The sequence below is a fragment of the Microcaecilia unicolor genome, chromosome 7 (assembly GCF_901765095.1).
Source record: "Microcaecilia unicolor chromosome 7, aMicUni1.1, whole genome shotgun sequence".
Classification (NCBI taxonomy): domain Eukaryota; kingdom Metazoa; phylum Chordata; class Amphibia; order Gymnophiona; family Siphonopidae; genus Microcaecilia; species Microcaecilia unicolor.
Genome location: NC_044037.1, coordinates 228,441,260 through 228,465,624, shown reverse-complemented (window position 1 = coordinate 228,465,624; position 24,365 = coordinate 228,441,260). Strand labels below are relative to the sequence as shown.

The 24,365-nt window shown below is 46.4% G+C and overlaps 1 protein-coding gene across 2 annotated transcripts in view; it reads right to left on the bottom strand.

The window, feature by feature from the left end:
- The window catches only part of TLK1 (tousled like kinase 1), a 342,919-nt gene that overhangs the window by 58,065 nt on the left and 260,489 nt on the right, over positions 1-24,365 (bottom strand). For both annotated transcript variants that reach the window (XM_030209141.1, XM_030209140.1), the window contains exon 13: positions 5,158-5,255. In XM_030209141.1, coding sequence (XP_030065001.1) covers positions 5,158-5,255 — 98 coding nt within the window. The remainder of the gene's footprint in view (positions 1-5,157; positions 5,256-24,365) is intronic.

The window sequence follows — 24,365 nt, the reverse complement described above, 5'->3', positions numbered from 1 at the left end:
GTGAGGAAGAGCATCAAACAAAATTTTAAAAAATACATGTATTCTGCCACATCAAAATCTATCCATAAAATATACAATACAGATAATACAAACTAATTTTAATATTTAAAATGTCAAGACCAATTAAATCATGCTATCAGCATTGATAATCATCATACATACTACCAAAATTTAAAAAAATTCAACATTTCAAAAATGAGATATTGAGAAAATATTCCTTACAGGTCCTTAAATGCCCCAATTCTGAGGGAACTGGTATATAAATTATATTTCTTGGTAATACTGCTTTAATAAGTGAGAAGGAAGGCGGCCCAATATGATAGAAAAAGCAGAGGTTTTTTTTTAAGCTTTGTAAGATTCTTTTTCTGTGAGAGTAACCCTCTTTGTCTCCCTTGAATCTAAGAGTGATGAAAATGTAATTTTGAAGTCTTACTTTAAATTTAAAGATGTTTTCTTCTGTGGGCAAAAGATCCAGCTGTTTCCAGACATTGCAAGTTCAACTCAAATGAGGTGTAGAACTTTTCTTGCATTGAAATTCCAAGTATTGGCGATGGGAACCTCTTTTTATCTTAGGTTGCCTTGCATATCCCCAATTACTTCAGTTGCAAATTGTTATATCTTTTTTGAGTTCTCACGAAGGATTTTTTTTTCTTTTTTACACATAAATGGGGGGGTGGGGGGTGGCAGGCAGTAGATTATGAATCTTTCTCTTTTTCTCTTGTCTATTTGTCTTGAGAATAAGGCAAGCTTTGGGGATTAATTCAGGTGCTGTTTTGCTAGGGATCTCTGTATTATTTGTTAATGTGTTTCTTTATTATTGTTCTCTTCACTCCTCATGCGATAAGGCTATCATATTTGGGTTTTTTTTTCCCTGTATAATGTTTCCTTTCTCTGTTAAGAGGAATTGTTTAGGATTACTTTTATTTTTATTTTTTTATTATATATTTGAAATTCATAATAAAAATAGAAGAAAAAGAAAAACATTATTTGCTATATACCAGATTCAAAACTGTGGACAAATAAAAGTTGACACTATTTTAAGGTGGTCCTGGAAACAGTCTCAAGTGAAGCACAGAGCTATATTCCATCGGCAAACAGACAGAACTGCATATTGAAAGCTCCAACTGCACCCAACAGTTCTAAATATAAATTACATTGCACCACCAATAATAATATGCTCAACTAATTAGGTGAAACCAAATGAGGGACAGATAAAAATTAATCACTAAAATGTAATGCTCCATGTAACACAACATATAAAGACTTAAACAGTCCATCCAGTCTGTCCAACAGTTACGTTCATTATCAATTCATGATTAAATCATACATATACTTGATCCTGATCTTTCTATACCATCTTCAGGACATAGATCCGATAAGTCTACCCAGCATTATCCTTACGTTCCAATTATTGGAGTTATCGTCGAAGCCCTCTCCAGCACATCCTAATCCTATATAATAAAACGCACCTCCAATGTTCTGAAGCTGGCAGCGTGGACAAAAAGCTTGAAGCATATATGCTCAGTCCTGCATCCATCTCCTGACATGATGACGTCATCTACGACTGTGCCCAATCACAGAACACCAGCACGAGTCAGTCAACGTTACCGCAAGGCTACAGGACAGAGGGAAGGAGCGAAGATGTCGAGGCCGGACCACAAGGCCTAGGAATCAGTGTCAGTGATCCGGTACTGGTCTGCTCCCATCTGCAGCTGCCACCATGCCCCCCCCCATGCAATCGTGAAAGATCGCGAGGTCGAACAAAACTCCCAACAATGGCACAACTGAGGCCTGGGGTCGGGTGAAGTTACCGAACCTGCTGGCAGGAGGAGGAGGAGGGTGGGGGCGATGGCTCAAGCGAAAGCACAGAGGCCGTCGGAGGCCGGCTTTGGGCACGCTGCCTTCCTCTGGCCCTGCTGAGGTCTACAGCCCATCAACGACGTGAGGCAACAAAGGCGGCGAACCGAGGGCCATGGCTGCAGCGGCAGCTGCCTCGGCCCAGGACGAGCTCAGTATGCGTCGCTTAAAGTGCCGGAAGTAGCGATAACCGCCGTTTGTTCAGTTACAGAGCCGGTAGTTCAAGGTTGGGTATTCCGTGACACGAACACACCACTGTCAGAAAGTCACCAGTGGGATGGGGCGACAGGGACCTGCGGGGTGTGAGATTGAGTAGATTCTGCCCCCCCCCCCCCCCCCGGCTGCCAATAATTCCAACATGAGGGACAAACAGACGCAGGCCTGGATTTATCCCATTTGCACTACACCCACAACTTAAAAATCGATGTCCAGCCCAGTGTGCAATGGGATAAAAGTAAAACTGAATTAGTTCATTCCTTCCTTCTGATGTGGAATTGTTCTGCAAGCCTTGCTCCCTTTCTCTTCCCCACACCCCTTTTTCACACACTCCCCCTACCCCCCTTTCTCACACACTCCCCCCTTACCCCCCCTTTCTCACACACTCCCCAACAAAACAATAACTGAGCCACACTGCACACCCACAGAGGGAGGGGGAGGTATCTCTGTCACACACACACACACTCTCACAGTCAGTGTCTTTCTGTCTCTAACTCTCATACAGTCACACCATCCACCTTATAATCGAAAGAGAAAAACGCCTAGATTTCGACCCAAATCGGGAGATAGACGTTTATCTCACAAAAACGAATGTCGGTATAATCGAAAGCCGATTTTGGACGTTTTCAACTGCACTCTGTCGCAGATGCGGACAAAGTTGATGGAGGCGTGTCAGAGGTGTGGCGATGGTGGAACTGGGGCGTGGTTAGAGATGTACGCATTAGGGCGATAATCGAAAAAATAAAGGCGTTTTTAGCGAACATTTAGGACACTTTTGTTGGACCCTTTTTTCACACGAACATGTCCCAAAAAAGTGCTCTAAATGACCAGATGACCATCGGAGGGAATCGGGGATGACCTCCCCTGACTCCTCCAGTGGTCACTAACCCCCTCCCACCACAAAAAATGATGTTTCACAACTTTTTATTTTCACCCTCAAATGTCATACCCACCTCCCTGGCAGCAGTATGCAGGTCCCTGGAGCAGTTGTTAGGGGGTGCAGTGGACTTCAGGCAGGTGGACCCAGGCCCATCCCCCCCTACCTGTTACAATTATGCTGCTTAATGCTTATTAGTCGTCCAACCCCCCCAAACCCACTGTACCCACATGTAGGTGCCCCCCTTCACCCCTTAGGGCTATAATAATGGTGTAGACTTGTGGGCAGTGGGTTTTGAGGGGGATTTGGAGGGCTCAACACACAAGGGAAGGGTGCTATGCACCTGGGAGCTCTTTTACCTTTTTTTTTGTTTTTGTAAAAGTGCCCCCTAGGGTGCCCGGTTGGTGTCCTGGCATGTGAGGGGGATCAGTGCACTACGCATCCTGGCCCCTCCCACGAACAAATGCCTTGGATTTATTCGTTTTTGAGCTGGGCGCTTTCATTTTCCATTATCGCTGAAAAACAAAAACGCCCAGCTCACAAATTGTCGAATAAAACATGGACGTCTATTTTTTGTGAAAATACGGTTCGGTCCGCCCCTTCACGGACCAGTTCTCGGAGACAAACGCCCATAGAGATAGACGTTTTCGTTCGATTATGCCCCTCTATGTGTCACACTGTATCACATTCACTCTCTATGTGTCACACACACTCGGCACTCAGAATCACTCTCTGTCACTCACAAGCACACTCGCATAATCACTCTCTCTCTCACACAGTCACTCTCACACACACTCACTCACTCAAACATACACACTCCAAGGAAAACCTTGCTAGCGCCCGTTTCATTTCTGCCAGAAACGGGCCTTACTTACTAGTATCATCATAAAAGTCTGCCCGCCTCACAGGCAGTCATTGTCTAAGCACTACTAAACCCATCAACATACACGCATCCATTTAATTTTTTTTATGCCATCCTCTTTCTAAGCTCAAATTTTTTATTTTTATTTTTTTAACACTGCTTATACAGTCCATAGGAAAACTTACAAATAGTGCAGTCTGTAACACTAATCATATGTGGCAAGACGTAAGACCTAAGGGGCTATTTTACTGGAGATTAGTGTGCACTAATGGACATTAGTGTGCGCTAAATGCCTCATGGCCCACAGGACACACAGCATTTAGCAGGCACTAACATCTATTAGCTCATGCTAAGCTTTAGTGAAAGGCCCCTTAAATTTTTAACCAAAAGAATAGAAGGCAGAGAGATTCAAATATTCAGGGGGAAAAATAAACTAGAACTCATAATATGGGGCTGGATGAACGTAGATTCAAATGCAATATAACACAGGATTCTTTACAGAAAAGGTATTAAATGCCAGAAAGACTACCAAAGGAGGCAATAGCTGCAAAGATTGTATCAATATTCAAGAAAGCATGGTACAAGTATAGAGAAACTCTATTGGGATCCGAGTTGAGTCTGTAAGATTACAGCTAAGAAATGAAAAGTAGCAAAACAGTTGGGTCTTCATGTTCTTGGATTCTACTGTGAATCAAAAAGCACTGTGCCATTATTCAGTTACTGGTACAGTCACTTTTATGTACTTTTCATAATGAAAGAAACAAACCAATTAGTTTTCATGTGTATTTGTCCGCATGCATATCAGGTATGTGCTGAATATACTATGAACATGTTCAGCTTGTGTGCCACAATTTTCCTACTTGTTAAAACTTACATAACGTACTGGAAAACGGATATTTCATTTGGAAACTCTGTTCCTGTCTAGAAAGAAATTGAAAATCTAGTGGAATCAGAACATATAGGACATACTCAGATCCCTTTTATCAATGATTGTGATTCACCCTGGGCAAAAGTCATGTTTCCTCCATGTATTTTAGTTCACACAAGTGCACTAAGTCAATAACAACTCTGCTTCTCATGCTCTTACACCTTTTGAGATTTAATATAATCTAAAGATAAAGCATATGCTGCTGTCAGACCATCTTGCCAGTGATGGATGGTTTGTCTCTATGCATGGAATTATGAGTATATATCAGGTTCAAATTATGATTCTTTGAAAATCTGATTCTGTAATCAAACTAACTTCATCACTGGTGGCTGCAACTGCACACGTTACAGTAAATTCTATAAAGAGTACCATATACAACCTAAAACAAACTATTAAAAAAAAAAAACAGTTGCTTACTGTGAATTATCTTCATTGTTTATTCTTTTAAGTTCCCGTATATGAAGATTTCGTACTCTTTCCAAACGTTCAAGTTCTGCTTGGATTTCTGCTTCTTCCTGAAAGGAGAGTGAAGTTCAGTTTAACCAATCTAGGAAAAGAAAACATTTACCCACCAAAATCAATGGGTTGTTCAAAGTATGCATCATAAAGAAGGTTCTTTAAAAGTCTTAACTATTTTTCATTCTTCTATAGTGTTATAAATATTGCAACTACTCTTTAAGTTATTGTCTGATTCTGAGAAGCGTTGGGCAAACAGTTGAATATCAAATTCAGAGTTGAAGAACAGGACATCAGAAAGATCGTATAGTAGTACAATAGCAGCTAAATGAAGGCTATGAGGGTTAGGCTGGGCTTCAAGATGTGAAATGCATCATTATAGCATGCCTAATCCTCAATATACATTGTCTGGACATGCAATGTCATTTTGCTCACATCAGTCCTCTATAGAAAAAGGCAAAGAAAACCACATTGAGAGACCAATACAGAAAACTTCTCACATGATTACTATGGGTTTAACACTGTCTTAACCATCACCGCAACCACATGCAAATGTAGTGGATTTGCTATCCTACAGCATGCAAGAAAAGAAAAAGAATTTGACACAGTTACTGTGGGAAAGTTTTTGCAAGGTCTGAGGCAGCGTAAAAGGGTCAGTAGAGAGGAGTGGGTGTCTACCGCCAACCCCTGCTCTCTCCCTCAACTCGTCTACCCTACCCTGGATACCTGTAATTGCCCCCCCCTCCCACCTCATGGCCTAATGTCCCCCTCCCTCCCCAAAGACCTACCCACACTTCTGAACATTTCCCTGATAGTCTAGTGACTCTCGCTGCCTTTCCTCCAATTACACAAAATTAGCTCTCTGGCACCACCCCCCCCCCCCCTACTCCATTACCCAGGCCTTGAGATTCCCATACCTTTAAATGAGGCAGGATTGATGCTCACTCGTTCCTGCCTCAGCACCCTGCCCCACACGGTGCATCCTGAGATGCACCAGGCAGGGACAGTCTGCCATATAAGGGAGAACGAAAGTGGCATTCTTCCACTTGGTAAACATTAGTGGACAAGAGTGGAAATTCCAAGTCTCGTCCAGCATGCAACTCCCAAGTAGCTGTCATTGACTAATGGATGCCCAGTAATCTGCAAGTGCAACATGGGACTCTCCATTCACAAGTACTTGAATCTTGCTCTTTTCCATAGAACAGATCTCTGATGCATGCATCAATCTTTGATCTGATTGGAAGTTCATAGGTTTGACACCCTGTTGCAATCCTCAGACCTTCCTTGAGGCCATCAATAGAAATGATGTTAATGGGGAGACCATCTTTGGCACCTGGCGATAGCATTCATAATATTTTCATTTTTATTTGGATCAATTGGCTTGGTCTGATTCTTTTTGTGTAACTGAAACAGGATAGGCTGATGCTGACTAGAATCCTTCAATCGTTGTTGGGTTAAAAACGCATGTTTAGTGTGAAGGTGTTAAGATAGAGATGATATGCTGCGATGATACTTAAATTCGCCTTTACAATACTTCACTGATCTTTGTAAATTGGCCACTAAGCAGAGGCTTCATTTTCACTAGAAAACTAGATGAAATAATTCCAAATTAAGCAAGGTTAGCTATCACTGCTTCAAACACATCCTCTCAGAACGCTGCAAACAGTACAACACCATAACAGCAGATATACATTGTAAAATTTGACATTCCAATACAAAATTAAAAATAAAGCTCTTTTTTTCTCTACCTTTGGCCATGTTTATTGTTTTGTTTTTAATTCTGATGGTCTCATGCTCCGATTTCTACTTTTCTTTGTTCATCTTTCTGTAACTCTTGTTTCTAGAGTGTCCTGTCCATTTGACATTTCTTCTCTCCTCACCTACATCCAACTGTAAACAGCCTTCCCCCCTCTTTGCTGTATGTCTTTGGGCTGTCTAGCAATCCCTGGCCTTATTCCTCAGCCTTACACTAAATCTAGTTTCTCTCACCCTCCTCCTGCATTTCTCTCTGCCCCCTACCCAGGATATCCCTATCCACCCCCCCCCCCCCCATGTCCAGTATCCTGTGTCTCCCTTTTCCCTCCCCATGTCCAACATTTTCTATCATATTTCCCCCATGTCCCCCATCTCCTCTCCCTCCCACACCCATTCAACCTCCATGTCCATCCATCCTGCCAGCTTCTCCCATCTCTCATGATCTATTTCACCTCCTACTCCCATGTCCAGCAGCTTCTCATCTATTCACACCCCAAAACATCCAGCCAGCCTGCCAGAATCTCATGATCTCCCCATTCCCCCTCCATCCCCATGTCTGACAGCATATCCATTCTTTACCACCTCCTCCATTCATCCTCCATGTCCAGCTAGCTTGCCAGCATTTCCCCCACCCCAGGGTCCAGCAGCATCTCCTCCATTCATACCCCACATCTAGCCAGCCAGCATCTCTTTGTATCAGGTACTGGTGATTGGGAGCACAACGTGTAGGTTTCCGACAGAACTTCTTGTACGTCCTCCATGATGGCATTCCATCCCATTAACTGTTGAAGATATGAAAAAAAATTCTAAAATAAGCACATTGAACGCTCTCTGAATCTTGGGAAATGGTTTTGGTTCTCGGTCTACGAAATGTGCCAAGTAGCATAGGCCACGATTTTGCCAGCACTTAAACTGATTGTCTCCTTGTCCCGTAGGAAAGTCTGAGTCCCACAAAAGGTCATATATGGTGTTATATTAGGCAAGAACGGAAAGCGACAAGTCCATTTCCAAGTCTCCCTGGCTGCTTTGCATATGTGATGATGCTTATATATGCCCTTGGGCAAAGTGGTCAAACCATGAATTATACAACTGATGTGAGTTCCAGGTTCCAGCTGTGTCTCCAAGATGGTGCACGAGAAGGCCTTTGTTTGTCGATACCAGTCATTTATATGTCTCATCTGGCTTGCCACTGAAAAGTATTTTATGTTCAGGAGACCCATTCCACCATGCTGGATCAGGGTCTGCAACACCCTGAGCGGTAATCTCGGCTTCCTGCCCTACCACAAGTAGTGATGCAGAGCCCTTCCCAACTGCTTCTCATCATAGCCCTTCAAAAACAGAGGTATCATTTGGAACATATATACAGTGGTGGAAATAAGTATTTGATCCCTTGCTGATTTTGTAAGTTTGCCCACTGACAAAGAGATGAGCAGCCCATAATTGAAGGGTAGGTTATTGGTAACAGTGAGAGATAGCACATCACAAATTAAATCCGGAAAATCACATTGTGGAAAGTATATGAATTTATTTGCATTCTGCAGAGGGAAATAAGTATTTGATCCCCCACCAACCAGTAAGAGATCTGGCCCCTACAGACCAGGTAGATGCTCCAAATCAACTCGTTACCTGCATGACAGACAGCTGTCGGCAATGGTCACCTGTATGAAAGACACCTGTCCACAGACTCAGTGAATCAGTCAGACTCTAACCTCTACAAAATGGCCAAGAGCAAGGAGCTGTCTAAGGATGTCAGGGACAAGATCATACACCTGCACAAGGCTGGAATGGGCTACAAAACCATCAGTAAGACGCTGGGCGAGAAGGAGACAACTGTTGGTGCCATAGTAAGAAAAATGGAAGAAGTACAAAATGACTGTCAATCGACAAAGATCTGGGGCTCCACGCAAAATCTCACCTCGTGGGGTATCCTTGATCATGAGGAAGGTTAGAAATCAGCCTACAACTACAAGGGGGGAACTTGTCAATGATCTCAAGGCAGCTGGGACCACTGTCACCACGAAAACCATTGGTAACACATTACGACATAACGGATTGCAATCCTGCAGTGCCCGCAAGGTCCCCCTGCTCCGGAAGGCACATGTGACGGCCCGTCTGAAGTTTGCCAGTGAACACCTGGATGATGCCGAGAGTGATTGGGAGAAGGTGCTGTGGTCAGATGAGACAAAAATTGAGCTCTTTGGCATGAACTCAACTCGCCGTGTTTGGAGGAAGAGAAATGCTGCCTATGACCCAAAGAACACCGTCCCCACTGTCAAGCATGGAGGTGGAAATGTTATGTTTTGGGGGTGTTTCTCTGCTAAGGGCACAGGACTACTTCACCGCATCAATGGGAGAATGGATGGGGCCATGTACCGTACAATTCTGAGTGACAACCTCCTTCCCTCCGCCAGGGCCTTAAAAATGGGTCGTGGCTGGGTCTTCCAGCACGACAATGACCCAAAACATACAGCCAAGGCAACAAAGGAGTGGCTCAGGAAGAAGCACATTAGGGTCATGGAGTGGCCTAGCCAGTCACCAGACCTTAATCCCATTGAAAACTTATGGAGGGAGCTGAAGCTGCGAGTTGCCAAGCGACAGCCCAGAACTCTTAATGATTTAGAGATGATCTGCAAAGAGGAGTGGACCAAAATTCCTCCTGACATGTGTGCAAACCTCATCATCAACTACAGAAGACGTCTGACCGCTGTGCTTGCCAACAAGGGTTTTGCCACCAAGTATTAGGTCTTGTTTGCCAGAGGGATTAAATACTTATTTCCCTCTGCAGAATGCAAATAAATTCATATACTTTCCACAATGTGATTTTCCGGATTTAATTTGTGATGTGCTATCTCTCACTGTTACCAATAACCTACCCTTCAATTATGGGCTGCTCATGTCTTTGTCAGTGGGCAAACTTACAAAATCAGCAAGGGATCAAATACTTATTTCCACCACTGTAACCATCTCAGGGGCCAATATCATGTTGAAGAGTCTTATTCTGCCCCACAAAGATAAATCCACTAAAGTTTGATTTTCGTGTCTTCCATTAACGGAGAAATATTTGAGGTGTCTAATGATCGTTGTGGGTCTGACATTACAACTATCAGATCATCTGCGAAAGCTAATCCTTTGACTTGTGTTTCACGTACTTGTACTCCTGTTAAATTTGGGGCATTATTTAGGATACAAAGCAGGGGTTCTAGGGAGAGAATGAAGAGTAACGGTGATAGTGAGCAACCTTGGCTCATCTCATGAAAAATGGAGAAGACCGATGAATATGTCCCATTTACTATTAACTGTGCCTGAGGCCCATTATATAGAGTCTGATTCGCTTGATGGAACCAATCCTGAATCCCAAAGTGTGACAGCACCTCAGAAAGATATGACCAATACACTTTATCAAATGCCTTTTCGGCATCTAGACTGGCTATCAATGCTAGTATCTTATTTGTCAGGCAGTGTGACATTGCTACCAGTACATTTAAAACAGATTGCCTGCCCTTTACAAACCCAACTTGTGCTTCATCTATTATATCGTGGAGCACTACTCCCAGTCTGGTGGCCATGATTTTAGATAATATCTTTAAATCAACACTGAGAAGAAATATGGGCCTATAAGAATCTACTTTCTCACTGGGTTTTTGGGGCTTTGGGATGAGTGATATAAAAGCCTTGTTAGCTTCTAAAGGGAATGTTCCCGCTGTTACCACTTCCGTAAAATAAGCATGAAGGGGTCCTAAAAGCTGTATTTGCAAGGTCTTGTAACCCCCCCCCCCCCCCCCAGTGAAGCCATCTGGCCCTGGTGCAGAGTACAGTTTGAGAAAGCCTACAGCCCGTTGTATCTCTTTTGGCCAAAGAGGCTGGCTGAGGGTATCTACAGCGTCAGCAGTCAACGAGGGTAACACCGTTTCATCCAAAAATTGCTGTATGATTTTGGACCGGTCCTTCCCCTCTTCCCGCCCATATAGGCCAGAAAAGAAATTCAATTACTGCTCCATGATTTTATCTTGATTCCCAGTGACATTCCCATTCTCGCCTCTCAGTATGGGAACAGCTTGCGACCCTCCATAAATCTTTACTAATCTTGCCATTAGCTTACCTGATATATTTCCAAACTGATAGAATTTAAATTTGCAATATAATAAAGAGCACTTATTATGCGCATGTATGAGAGTGTTAAGGGCAATCAGAGTGGAGCAACAGACTTTTGTTCCCTTCTGTTGGCTCACGCACATATACTTTAAGGCTAAGCTGCCCTTTCAATTGTACTATATTATCTGCTAGTCTTGCTTTACAGGCGCTGGTATACACTATTATTTCTCTTCTTAACTAGCCGTTGAGCCCGTGAAAACGGGCTACTTTTGGAATGGGGGGGGGGGGGGTTCCGAGCCCCCCCCCCCGGAGTCGCTGCCGCCGCCCCTCCACCCGGCCCGAGCAGCACTGTAAACTTACATCAGCAGGCACATCAGCAAAGCTGCCGTCCAGGCGGACTTCCTTCTCTGCCTGTGTCCCGCCCTCGTGTGACGTAACGTCGGCGAGGGCGGGACAAAGGCAGAGAAGGAAGCCCGATGGCAGCTTTGCTGATGTGCCTGCTGCTGCGTGCTGATGTAAGTTCACAGTGCTCTGGCCAGATGGAGGGGCAGCGGCGACTCCGGGGGAGGGGGGGAGCGGTTCCGACGTCTGCAGCATGCCAGTACAGACTTCCCTCTCTGTCCCGCCCCCATCATCACGTATTGAAGCAGGAGCGGGGCAGAGAGGGAAGTCTCTACTGCGCATTTGCGAGTGAGTACAGTCACTCGCCGTTTATATGTTTGATACCGCTTTTGCTGTCTCCCAGACGACACTGGGATGGTCTCTGTGATGACCATTGGTGAGGACAAAAAATTCCCACTTATCCAGCAGAAATTTCTGAAAATCCTAATCCTTCTATAAATATTCTGGGAACCGCAAATGGTACTGTGGTCGAAAAGACGCTTGGGGGGGGGGGGGGGTCTAGATCAACCTACACAACATAATGGTCAGAGATGCCCCCGGGGCCTATCACTGCAGCTGCTGTTCTCTGAACTATTTCACATTGTGTCAATATATAGTCTACTCTGGATTTAGTGACATGTGAATGAGAGGCATGCGTGTAATTGTGTTCCCCTGGGTGTAGAAGACTCCAAGGATCTACCAGATCCATCAATGGCAAACTGGCTAAGATTCCATCCCTGTGACACTTCATCCTCACTTTCCCAGACATTCCAGAACGATCTAAACTAGGGTCCAGAACAAGATTAGCATCTCCAACTACCATTAAGTTTTCCCGACTATATGGGTGCAGCAGACTCAACAACTTGAGATAAAACTGTGGCTCAAATGGGGTAGGGCATACATTACCAGAAGATGGTACCATATACCAGAAATCCATAATTTGAGGAGTAGATACCTTCCCCTTTAAATAGTTGTTGTGCTTTGTAATTTAGGCTTTTACGCAGCAATATTGCCACCCCTCCCTGCCTCACTCCAGAGGAGGGATAGAACACTTCTACCCATTTCTGTTTTAATTTTTGATGTTCCTTGACTGTCAGTCTTGTCTCCTGCAGGTATGCCATGGCTAGCTTATGCCTTTCCATTTTCTGCAAAATTTTAGTATGCTTTATGGGGGAGGAAACCCCTCCCACATTCCACTTGGCTATTCTACAGGGGACCAGTTCTCAATCCTAGTTGGTGAGTGAAGGACTGTGTGATCATACAGTCAAGAAATGCTCCAAGGTGCCCAGCCTCGCTTCCCTTTGTATTTCAATGATGTCATGACCATGGCCCTTAATCAGTACAAAAAGTTTCATTATCCTACTACCAGTGCAGCAATATAAATCTGGTGCGGGGAAACAACTCCCACTTCTGAAACATCGTCCTTTCTTCTAACAACGTCTCAGGTTCCCTCCCCTTCCAACTAACCCTCCATCCCCATATCATTACCCACTTCCCTTCCATCATACCGAGTTTTACCTTCCTCATCTAAAAAGAGCAAGGTAACAGATCACTATGTGCGCTAAGGAAACCCCATCCCCATTAAACTAATAATTAAGAAATATTGTCATTCTCTTATACAGTATCGGCCCAATAAAATGGTGGATTAGGAAGGAACAAAAAAAGAAAAAAAAAAGAAGAAAAGTTTGTGGTCATGGCCTCCCAAACATAGCTTGTAGTCTACTTTCAACTGCTATGTCCATCAGTGACTACATAAAGTGCTCAAGTAGTTTCCAAATGATTAAGTCAATCTTGTGCCTCCTCTGGGGTGACATGAGAGATCCATTGCCCATTATTGTGAACGTTGAGGGTGGCCAGGTATTACAGCATGAAACGCAGGGTTTTTTTTGTACCAAAACGGAGCAAACAGTTGAAAAAGCACAGTGGCATGCTGCCAATGCTGGGGAATAATCCTGAAAGAGTTTCACTTTTTCGCCATTGTACTGAACTTGATTCTTGCAGTTTTTGTAAGTCTTAGCACTATAGCCTTCTGTACATAGTGATGGAATTTCACGATTACAATGCATGGCCTCAGGTCTTGAGTGCGCCTAGCTCCAATTCAGTGGGCCCGTTCTAGTCGAATGGTGCCACCCTCTCCTGCTTCTGGGAAGTTAGCTAACAGCCAAGTCTCTAAAGTTTGGTGTAAATTGTGCTCAGGAATTGATTCAGGCAGTCCGAGCAACCACAAGGACTCTCGTCTGGAGCGGTTCTCAAGGTCATCAACCTTCTCTTGGAGTGCCTGTGTGAATAGGCCTAGGTTTGTTAAGGTCATGGCCTGCTCTTGATGCATATCCTCAACTTTGGAGACTCATGTTTCCAACTCTCCTGTATGTCGGGTAAGATCTGAGGTAAGTGCCACAATACACAACATTTGCTCTGAGAGCTGCTGGAAGCGAGAGTAGAGGGCTCAGACCACTGATTCTGTAAGCTCTAAGATTTGCATGGTGCCCTGTTGTAAAATTACCCTAATAATGGGACTTCCAGGATGCTACTGAGCTGAGCACACATGGATAGAGGAGCTCTCACTAAACTTCATCTTTCTATCATTAAATCTATGCATCCCTTAGGATTCCCCCTCATTTTGTGATGTGGGGAAGCACATCCGGTGTAAGACCTACGCATTGGAAAGGCTTGAGATGGCTTCTTAATACCTTCCAGCAGTAGATCATCTGTCTTCACATTCTCTGGAAATTCTGTCTCTGAAACCTTTAAAGCTGATAGTACTTGTGCTATCAAGAATGGCAACATCTCTATGGAAGATCCAGACCACTGAAGCTCCTCTCCTGGAGGCACCCCATTTTCTTCCAGCCATTCCTACTGCTCCCCGACATGGGCCCCCCAGAAGATATCCACCCAGACTAACAGATTCTGAGATCTCAGTGAATCTCTCTCTAAAAATTAATTATTGGCTAACCATTAAGGTTTCTTTGCCCCTGAATCTCTCTCTAAAAATTAATTATTGGCTAACCATTAAGGTTTCTTTGCCCCTTGTGGCCCCTCCTTAAGAACATAAGAATAGCCATACTGGGTCAGACCAACGGTCTACCTAGCCCAGTATCCTGTTTCCAACAGTGGCCAATCCAGGTTACAAGTACATGGCAGAAAACCAAATAGTAGCAGCATTCCATGCTACCAATCCCAGGACAAACAGTCTCAATAGCAAATTATGGACTTTTCCTCCAGGAACTTGTCCAAACCTCTTTTAAACCTAAATACACTAACTGCTGTTCTGGCAATGAGTTCCAGAGCTTAACTATTCGCTGAGAGAAAAAATATTTCCTCCTCTTTGTTTTAAATGTATTTCCATATAACTTCTTTGTATTTTTTTGAAAGAGGTATAAACTCAATTCATTTCTACTCATTATATACCACTCAGGATTTTGTAGACACGTTTGATGTCTACAAAATCCTTGGAAATGAGATGGCTGAGGGGAGTCATCTCTTTTCGAAGCTGAAGAGCCCTAACCTCTATGCTTCACTCCAGCTATTAGCTCAAACTTGATCATGTTATGATCACTGTTTCCCAGCAGATCCAACACTGTTATCTCTCGTACCATGCCCTGCATGCCACTAAGGATTCCTGTACTCTTACAGTATCTGACAGTCCTTCAGCCACCAGACCTTATTGAAGATAAGGGAGAACCCCTGACCAGCACTGGCAAATGGGGGCTTCTCTGCCCGTTTACCTCCTTCAGGTACTTCTTGATCATCTAACTGCTCAAAATGGGGGCCTGTCCAAGTACACGTCCTCCCTGGCAGCACTTAAAATGGCAGCATTTCCCACCAAAATCAGGTTGTTGGGTGCTGCAGGAGCCTCCTTGCTTAGAGTACTGCGAGCAGCTTCCATCACCCTGTAGCCCCTTCTCCACTGCTTGAGCCAACTATGTGAGCCACACCAGTTCAATGAACTTAACACCTGAAGCACTCTTGACCTGAAGAGCCTGAGAAGTGGCAGCTAAAATTCAACAGCCTTGGCTGTGCTCTCTCCAGGCTGCCATGTGGCCTAAGCCACACTGCTTCATCACCACCAATTCACATAAACTCAGGAACTCTAGAGGTAAGGCCATGTTCACTCCCTCTCCCCCCATCACAGCCAAAAGTTCCTTCTGCGCTTCAACTGCCTAATCGCCACCTTGGCTGCCTAGCACAACTCTGTGCCAGCTCAACATTCACTTTTCTTTTCTTTTTTAAGCTAGCATTTCAGTTTTCCTCCCGGGAGGCTCTCAAGGGCCCCTACCTTTTTTAAAAATTTTATTTTAATAATGGTCAGTGAAGGAAAAACAAATTAGCAATAACCTACACTAACCCCCTCAGACCAGGTCTACGCAAACAGCCAAGACGACACAAGATGCATCATCTACCATATGCTGGACGCTCAGAAATACTGATCAGCAGGGAACTGCACAGGATATTTATAGGATGCCATTAGTTCACTGATTTTCAGTCTCCATATGATGGCAGGGGAAGGCATACCCATGCCTATGGACCGGTCTGGTAGGAAACAAGTTTAGATACAAGGTCAGGAGGTAAACCAGTGATTGCATTTTAGAAGCCATAATTTCTGGAAAAGTTTTAAAAATTCAGGGCTCATGAAATTCTGCTAATATAGGTGATAATATAAAATGGAAGCTAGCTACCTTCCTACCCCATCACAGGAAACAAAAAAGAAATATTTTTCAAAGCCCCTGATTTACTAAGGCTTTTCCTCAGTCTGTCTCGATGGAAAAAAGCAGCCAAAGTAGTGAATATGATAAAGACTTGAAATGTTATTAAAAAGATACAGCATCTAATAGAGAAATTTCTGAAGTAAAACAACATATATTCAAAAATTGAAATAGAATGCAAATGTAGTAATCACACCCTAAAAATCTGAAAATTATGTATATACTATATAGGAAATAAAACACAAATCCCTTTTAGGGATGAGGGGCGAGGTATGTATGCTGCCACAAGTATAGAGGGTGTGTATGCATGATACTCAAGACTGAAGGGGCAAACTGTGTGTGGGGTTTTCCTTACAAGTGAGAGATGTATCCAGATTTGCTGACAGGGCTTATGTATTCCTGGAATTACCTCACTGCATGCAGGAACTTCTAGTTCTAATTTCCCATTTGTATTTCCTAAGAAAAGCAACACAACTTCCTGTATGCAATGGCAAATCTGGAGCCAGCTGATAAAACCTAGGTGCAGAGTGTGTTCTACTGAGAAATGAGAATATGCAAGGGGCAAGAGACATTTACTGACCATAGAGCTCTATACCTCTTGCTTTTCTAGTCTTCAATGCTCATCAAGGCCCCCCTTTTCCACCTCTTCCCCATCAACCAACCTTACTCATCCCTCCTTCCCTTCCCCATAAAGAATACTTCTTCTTCTCACTCTTTCCCATTCAGGTTCCCTCTGCTTTCCCTTTCCATACTCTCCCCCCCAAGCACCTCCTTCCCACCCTTCTTCCTGTTTCCCTATCAAGAACTGCTCTTTCTCATATCTCCATCAGATTCCTAGCCTCTCTCAGGGGCTCCCCTATACTCCTTCCTCATTAGGTTTCTCCTCTCTGTGTCAGGAATTCCTAGTCATCCTTATCAGGCATATGCTGGTCTCTACAAGGGGTCCCGCCTTCCCCTTGGATGCTTTCTTCCCCCTTAACCCTTCAACTTTGGACAAAGTTCATGAGCCCCTCTGTCTTCCCCTCTACACCCACTGATGCAGGATGCCACCGTGCAGCCCAGTTAAAGAGAAAATCTAGAAAGTCCCAGAAGGGAACTGCTCAATGCCTGAAGGGAGAGGATGAATTTCTCAGCACATATCTCAGTGCAGAAATGCTTTCCCCTTCTCAGGGCACTTGTTCGGCAGCTCTAAGCAATTAATCAGGCAGGTTCAGCAGCATCCTTCATTCTTCTCATGATCCCTCCTCTTGCTAACCTTAACACAGGCAGAAGCTGCAGCAAGCTGACTGGCTTAGGCCAACAGCCAATCCTTTCTGCCTGTTCTCGCTATACCTAACTATACAGTCTGTTTTCCTAAGCGCCACCACTCTATCTGCTTCCTACTTAAGCTAGTCAACAATATTATACAGCGTGGACTCCTACACACAGGAAATTATGCAATTTTATGCAATCATGCCTGTGCTCATTAACTATGCACAAAATTATACACACTGTGTGGCAAACTTTTCTCAAGGTACAAGTACTATTGATGATAGTGTTCCCGAAATGCAAAAAGTAGAAATATTCCATTTAAAAATAAGGTCTGAGAAAAATAAAGGGAAGATATGAGTACCACCATAAAACAAAGCAATAAAACAAAGTAAGATGATAGAGAATAAGGTCTGAGAAAAATAAAGGGAAGATATGAGTACCACCATAAAACAAAGCAATAAAACAAAGTAAGATGATAGAGAAGGTAAAATTATGTATAATCATACCTGATAATTTTCTTTCCATTAATCATAGCTGATCAATCCATAGACTGGTGGTGGGTTGTGTCCATCTACCAGCAGGTGGAGATAGAGAGCAAACTTTTGCCTCCCTATATGTGGTCATGTGCTGCCGGAAACTCCTCAGTATGTCGATATCAAAGCTCCATCCGCAGGACTCAGCACTTAGAGAATTACACCCACGAAGGGACACTCTGCCCAGCTCACCACCGCCGAAACGGGGGAGGGGAATTAACCCAGCTCATCCCCACACAAGTGGGGGAGGGGAATCCGTCCAGCTCATCCCCGCGGAGCGGGGGAGGGACACCACACCCGCCGATGCGGGGGGATCTGGCTTATCCTGCAACCGCAACCGCGGGAGGAGCTGACTGACCCGAACACCGCCGAAGCGGGAGGGGTACAAAACTGCCCTACAGCCGCACGAAGCGGGAGGGAGTGCCGGCAGAATTATAAGTCTCAATCCAGCCCCGTAAAACGGAGGGGAGAGGAATGCAGCAGCTCACTGTAACACAAACTCGTCTTAACTCTTGAAGAATCCAAGTGAAAAAACTTGAACACGAAGTCTTTCTGAAGTAACTGAAGAGTAAAGTTGAACCTGAAATGCAACCAGAATAAAACAATACAGATATCTGGGAGGGGCTATGGATTGATCAGCTATGATTAATGGAAAGAAAATTATCAGGTATGATTATACATAATTTTACCTTCCATATCATCAAGCTGATCAATCCATAGACTGGTGGGATGTACCGAAGCAGTACTCACCCAGGGCGGGACATAGAAATCCCTGACCGCAACACTGAAGCTCCAAACCGGGCCTCCGCCCGAGCAGCCACAGTCAAGCGGTAATGCTTGGAGAATGTATGGGCCGAAGCCCAAGTTGCCGCCTTGCATATCTCTTCCAAGGAGACGGAACCGGCCTCTGCCATCGAGGCCGCCTGAGCTCTTGTGGAGTGAGCTTTCAGCTGGATAGGCGGCACCTTCCCTGCGGCCACATAAGCCGCTGCAATGGCTTCCTTGACCCATCTTGCCACTGTAGGCTTAGCAGCCTGCAGACCCCTACGAGGACCTGCAAACAGGACAAACAGATGATCCGATTTCCGGAAATCATTGGTCACTTCCAAGTATCTGATGATGACTCGTCTCACATCCAGATATTTAAGAGCAGAGTACTCCTCTGGGTAGTCCTCCCTACGAAAGGAAGGGAGACAGAGCTGCTGATTCACATGGAAGCGAGAAACAATCTTGGGCAGAAAGGAAGGCACTGTGCGAATAGTCACTCCTGCCTCAGTGAACTGCAGAAAAGGCTCTCGACATGAGAGCGCCTGGAGCTCGGAAACTCTTCTGGCTGAAGTGATAGCCACCAAAAAGACTGTTTTCAACGTCAGGTCTTTCAGAGATGCCCTCGACAAGGGTTCAAACGGCGGCTTCTGCAATGCTCTTAGCACCAGGTTGAGATTCCACGCAGGCACCACTGAGTGCAGAGGAGGGCGCAGGTGATTAACTCCCTTGAGAAAGCGCACCACATCTGGCTGGGAAGCCAGGGAAGCACCCTTCAGGCGGCCCCTGAAGCAAGCCAGAGCCGCTACCTGGACCTTAAGGGAACTGAGCGACAGGCCTATGTCCAGACCTTCTTGCAGGAACGCCAACACTGAAGAAATTGGAGCAGTGAAGGGAGAAAGTGAGCCTGCTTCGCACCACGCTGCAAAGATACGCCAAACCCTGGCGTAAGCAGTAGAAGTAGAGCGTTTCCTCGCTCTCAGCATAGTGGCGATGACCTTGTCTGAGAAGCCCTTCTTCCTCAGACGCTGCCGCTCAATAGCCAGGCCGTAAGACCAAAGGGGGAGGGATCCTCCATCACCACGGGACCCTGATGTAACAGGCCCCGCTCCACTGGCAGCCGCAGAGGATCGTCGATTGAGAGCCTGATCAAGTCCGCATACCAGGGACGCCTGGGCCAATCCGGACCCACCAGGATTATCCTGCCGGGATGTCTTGCCACCCGGTCTAGGACCCTGCCCAACATGGGCCAGGGTGGGAACACATAGAGAAGCTCTTGTGTCGGCCATTGTTGGAGAAGAGCATCTACTCCCAGGGATCGAGGGTCCCGTCCTCTGCTGAAGAAGCGCGGCACTTGGCAATTGGCCGATGACGCCATCAGATCTAGGCTCGGCTGGCCCCAGCGCTTCGTGATGTCCAAGAACGCCTGAGCAGATAGCTGCCACTCTCCGGGCTCCAAAGTATGGCGACTGAGAAAGTCCGCCTTGACATTCATGACTCCGGCAATGTGGGCCGCTGACAGCTGTTCCAGGTTCGCTTCCGCCCACTGGCATAGACTCATAGCCTCCTTGGCTAGAGGGGCGCTCTTGGTACCTCCCTGGCGGTTGACATAGGCCACAGCCGTGGCATTGTCCGACAGTACCCGTACAGGCTTCAGCACCAGTACCGGGATGAACTCCAAAAGCGCCAACCGAATGGCTCTGAGTTCCAGGAGGTTGATAGACCACTTCGCCTCTGCAGGAGACCAAAGCCCCTGCGCTGTCCTTCCCAAGCAGTGGGCTCCCCAGCCCGACAATGAGGCGTCCGTCGTGACGACAATCCACTCTGGGGTCACCAGAGGCATTCCCGCAGACAACTTGTCTGTCTGCATCCACCAGCTCAGCGCCTTGCGCACTGCTGGATCCAAGGGAAGACGCACCGCATAATCCTCCGACATCGGAGTCCAGCGCCGCAGCAGAGAGTGTTGTAGTGGTCTCATATGAGCCCTGGCCCAGGGCACTACTTCCATCGTGGCCGTCATAGAGCCCAACAGCTGCACATAGTCCCAAGCCCGAAGAGGAGAGGCTACCAGGAACTGGTCCACCTGAGCCTGAAGCTTGACAATCCGATTGTCTGGCAGGAACACTCTGCCCACTTGGGTGTCGAATCGAACTCCCAGATACTCCAGGGACTGAGTCGGGCGCAGCTGGCTCTTCTCCCAGTTGATGATCCATCCCAGGGAGCTCAAAAGAGCAACTACCCGGTCCACAGCTTTGCCGCACTCTGCATAAGAGGGGGCTCGGATCAACCAGTCGTCCAGATAAGGATGGACTTGTACTCCTTCCTTTCGCAGGAAGGCCGCTATGACCACCATTACTTTGGAAAAGGTCCGCGGAGCAGTAGCCAACCCGAACGGGAGGGCTCTGAACTGGAAGTGTCGTCCCAGGACTGCAAAACGCAGAAAGCGTTGATGAGGAGGCCAGATGGGAATATGCAGGTACGCTTCCTTGATGTCCAAGGATGCCAGGTACTCCCCTGCCTTCACTGCCGCTATAACAGAGCGGAGAGTCTCCATGCGAAAGTGCCGCACTTTCAAGGCCCGATTGACCCCTTTGAGGTCGAGGATAGGCCGGACAGAACCTCCTTTCTTTGGTACCACAAAGTAAATGGAGTAACGCCCCTTGCCAAGCTGACTTTCTGGCACCGGAACGACCGCACCCAGGCGGATCAGATTGTCCAAAGTCTGTTGCACTGCCACAGCTTTGACCGGAGACTTGCAGGGAGAGAGTACAAACCCGTCTCTTAAGGGTCGGCAGAACTCTAGCTTGTAGCCGTCTCTGATGACTTCCAGCACCCAAGCGTCTGAAGTTATTGTGGTCCACTCGCCCAGAAACGAGGACAGCCGTCCTCCAATCTGCACTGGGGCGTGGACCAATACCCCGTCATTGGGTACGAGACCCTGGGGGAGGACCGGAGGGAGCACCTCCGGGACGGCGGTCTCTGCGAAAGGAACGCTGCTTGGGGGAGAAATTCCTCTTAAAGGAAGAGGGGGCAGAAGAACCCGACCTGCCCGGGCGGTACCGACGGGCTTCCTGAAACCGTCCTCTGGAGGTACCGGGACGAGCACTAGCCCGAGCCCTGACCTCCGGTAACTTCTTGCCCTTAGACGTGCCGAGATCGGTCACGATTTTGTCCAGCTCGACCCCAAAGAGCAGCTTGCCTTTAAAAGGCAATTTAGCCAGGCGGGATTTAGAGGCGTGGTCAGCAGACCAATGTTTCAGCCAAAGCCACCGCCGCGCAGAGACTGTCTGAGCCATGCCTTTAGCTGAGGCTCTCAAGACATCATACAGCAAGTCTGCCACATAGGCTAAGCCCGATTCCAGGGCTGGCCAATCATCCCTCAAGGAATGATCCGAGGGGGAAGCCCGCTGCACCATAGTCAGGCACGCCCTGGCCACATAGGAGCCGCAAACTGAGGCCTGCAAACTTAAAGCAGCCGCCTCAAAGGACGACCTTAAGGCCGCCTCCAATCTCCTGTCTTGGGCGTCCTTTAGGGCCGTGCCACCTTCCACCGGCAATGCCGTTTTCTTAGTCACCGCAGTGATTAAAGAATCCACGGTAGGCCACAGATAGGCCTCACGTTCACTCACAGCCAAAGGATAGAGGCGGGACATAGCCCTAGCCACTTTAAGGCTCGCTTCTGGGACATCCCATTGAGCCGAAATTAAGGTGTGCATGGCATCATGCACGTGGAAGGTTCTAGGCGGGCGCTTCGTCCCCAGCATAATGGCAGAGCCAACAGGGGCTGAGGGAGAGACGTCCTCCGGAGAGGAAATCTTCAAAGTGTCCATGGCCTGTAACAACAGGTTGGGCAAATCCTCTGGGCGAAAAAGCCGCGCTGCAGAGGGGTCATCCGCTCCATCCGAGCGGGGATCCGTCTCCTCCAAGGAATCCGCAAAGGACCGTTGGGAGACCTCAGACACGCTGCCCTCATCTACATCGGAGGAGACAAATTCCTCCAAGGCCTGGGAATCAACCCGAGGGCGTTTACCTCTGGGAACCTCAACCTCTTTACCAGACGAGGGAGCGGGGGCAGCGTTGTGCATGAGGAAGGCCTGATGCAGCAGCAAAACAAACTCGGGGGAGAAACCCCCCAGACTGTGTACTTCCGCAGCCTGGGCAACAGCCCTAGGCGCGCTCTCAACCGGCGCTCGCAACAGCGGGGGAGAGGCCTGCTGCGCATCCAAAATGGCGTCCGGCGCGAAACTCCGCGAAGGAGCCGCGCGGGAAGAACGGCTCTTAACTTTAGCCGCTTCTGTGCCGTCGCCCAAATTAAGGGCGTTCATGGCATTAATGTCTCCAACCTCAAGGGCGGCCCAAGAAGAAGCCGTCCGAGCCGCGTGGCCGGCCAAAATGGCGGAGGCGAGGAGCGGGGGATGGGCGTTTATGGCGGGAAAAACCGCCACGCCGGAGGAAGGACCGGGACATTCATCGGTCACGAAACTGCCACCCAACAAGGGCGAATCAGGCTTTAAGACCCCCGCATCCCCTCTAGAAGCGCTCAAGCGACCCGGGGAGCGACCCTTTGCGCCCTCGCCCTCCGACGCCATGTGCCACGAGGAGAAGAATCGGGGAACCCCCGCCCGCTATAAAAAGGTAAAATTACCTGCTGTCCGCTCCGAGTTGTAACGACCTGGTGTCCCAGTGAGTAGCTGCAATAGACGCTTAAATAAACGTCGAAATAAACGCCTTTAAAGACGTTTAAAATTTTTTTTTTTTTTTTTTTTTTTTTTAACGGAGCCAGCGGGAGGGGGGAGAAAAGGAGGGACCTGGCACCACCAGGTTTGCACTTGCTCAAAAGAGCCCTCAACCCCAGGCACTCAACAAAACCTAAAAATTAGGCTTGGAGGCCTAGCCAGAGCTGCTGCTGCTGTGTGTGACCACCACCTGCTGAGATAGAGAACATACTGAGGAGTTTCCGGCAGCACATGACCACATATAGGGAGGCAAAAGTTTGCTCTCTATCTCCACCTGCTGGTAGATGGACACAACCCACCACCAGTCTATGGATTGATCAGCTTGATGATATGGAAGCAATGATATCATGGCTTTACTGGTAATTACATACCAAAGGAATATTTTTAAGACTGAAGGAGACCTTGAGTATTTTTTGGACTAGCGATAAAAAAATCAAAATGAATATGTTTTAAACTGTGTCATAAGTAAATTCACTGTACGAAAGTGTCTAATTTATAAACACACCCAGGACGTAACAGAAGAACAGATGCACGTGGGTAATTGATTGCTCCTTTAATGCTCTTGTATTACAGTGCAGTATTATCCTTTAGCTCTAGTACAGCATAGCTATTATTTAGAAGTTGCAAGTAAGAAAGATTTAGTGTAAGTGTTGCAAGTAGGTGCATCATTTCAAGTTTCCTAACTTTCTCAGGGATTTGCATTGGCAAATTTTGTTCCCTTGCTGCTTAGTCTCTTTCTAGATCATTTGGAAGTTGATTATATTTAACAACATAGATTCTTCATTGTGAAAAAAATACTTTTTGTTTGCTTTTAATCCATTTTTGACCTAGAAAAGGTTTTTTTTTTTGTCTTACGAGAACTTGTTTCATTAATATTCTTTGGCGAAGGACCTCAGCAATAACTTTTGAAAATCTAACTATATGTCACATAGCTATCTCTTAGCCATGCATTT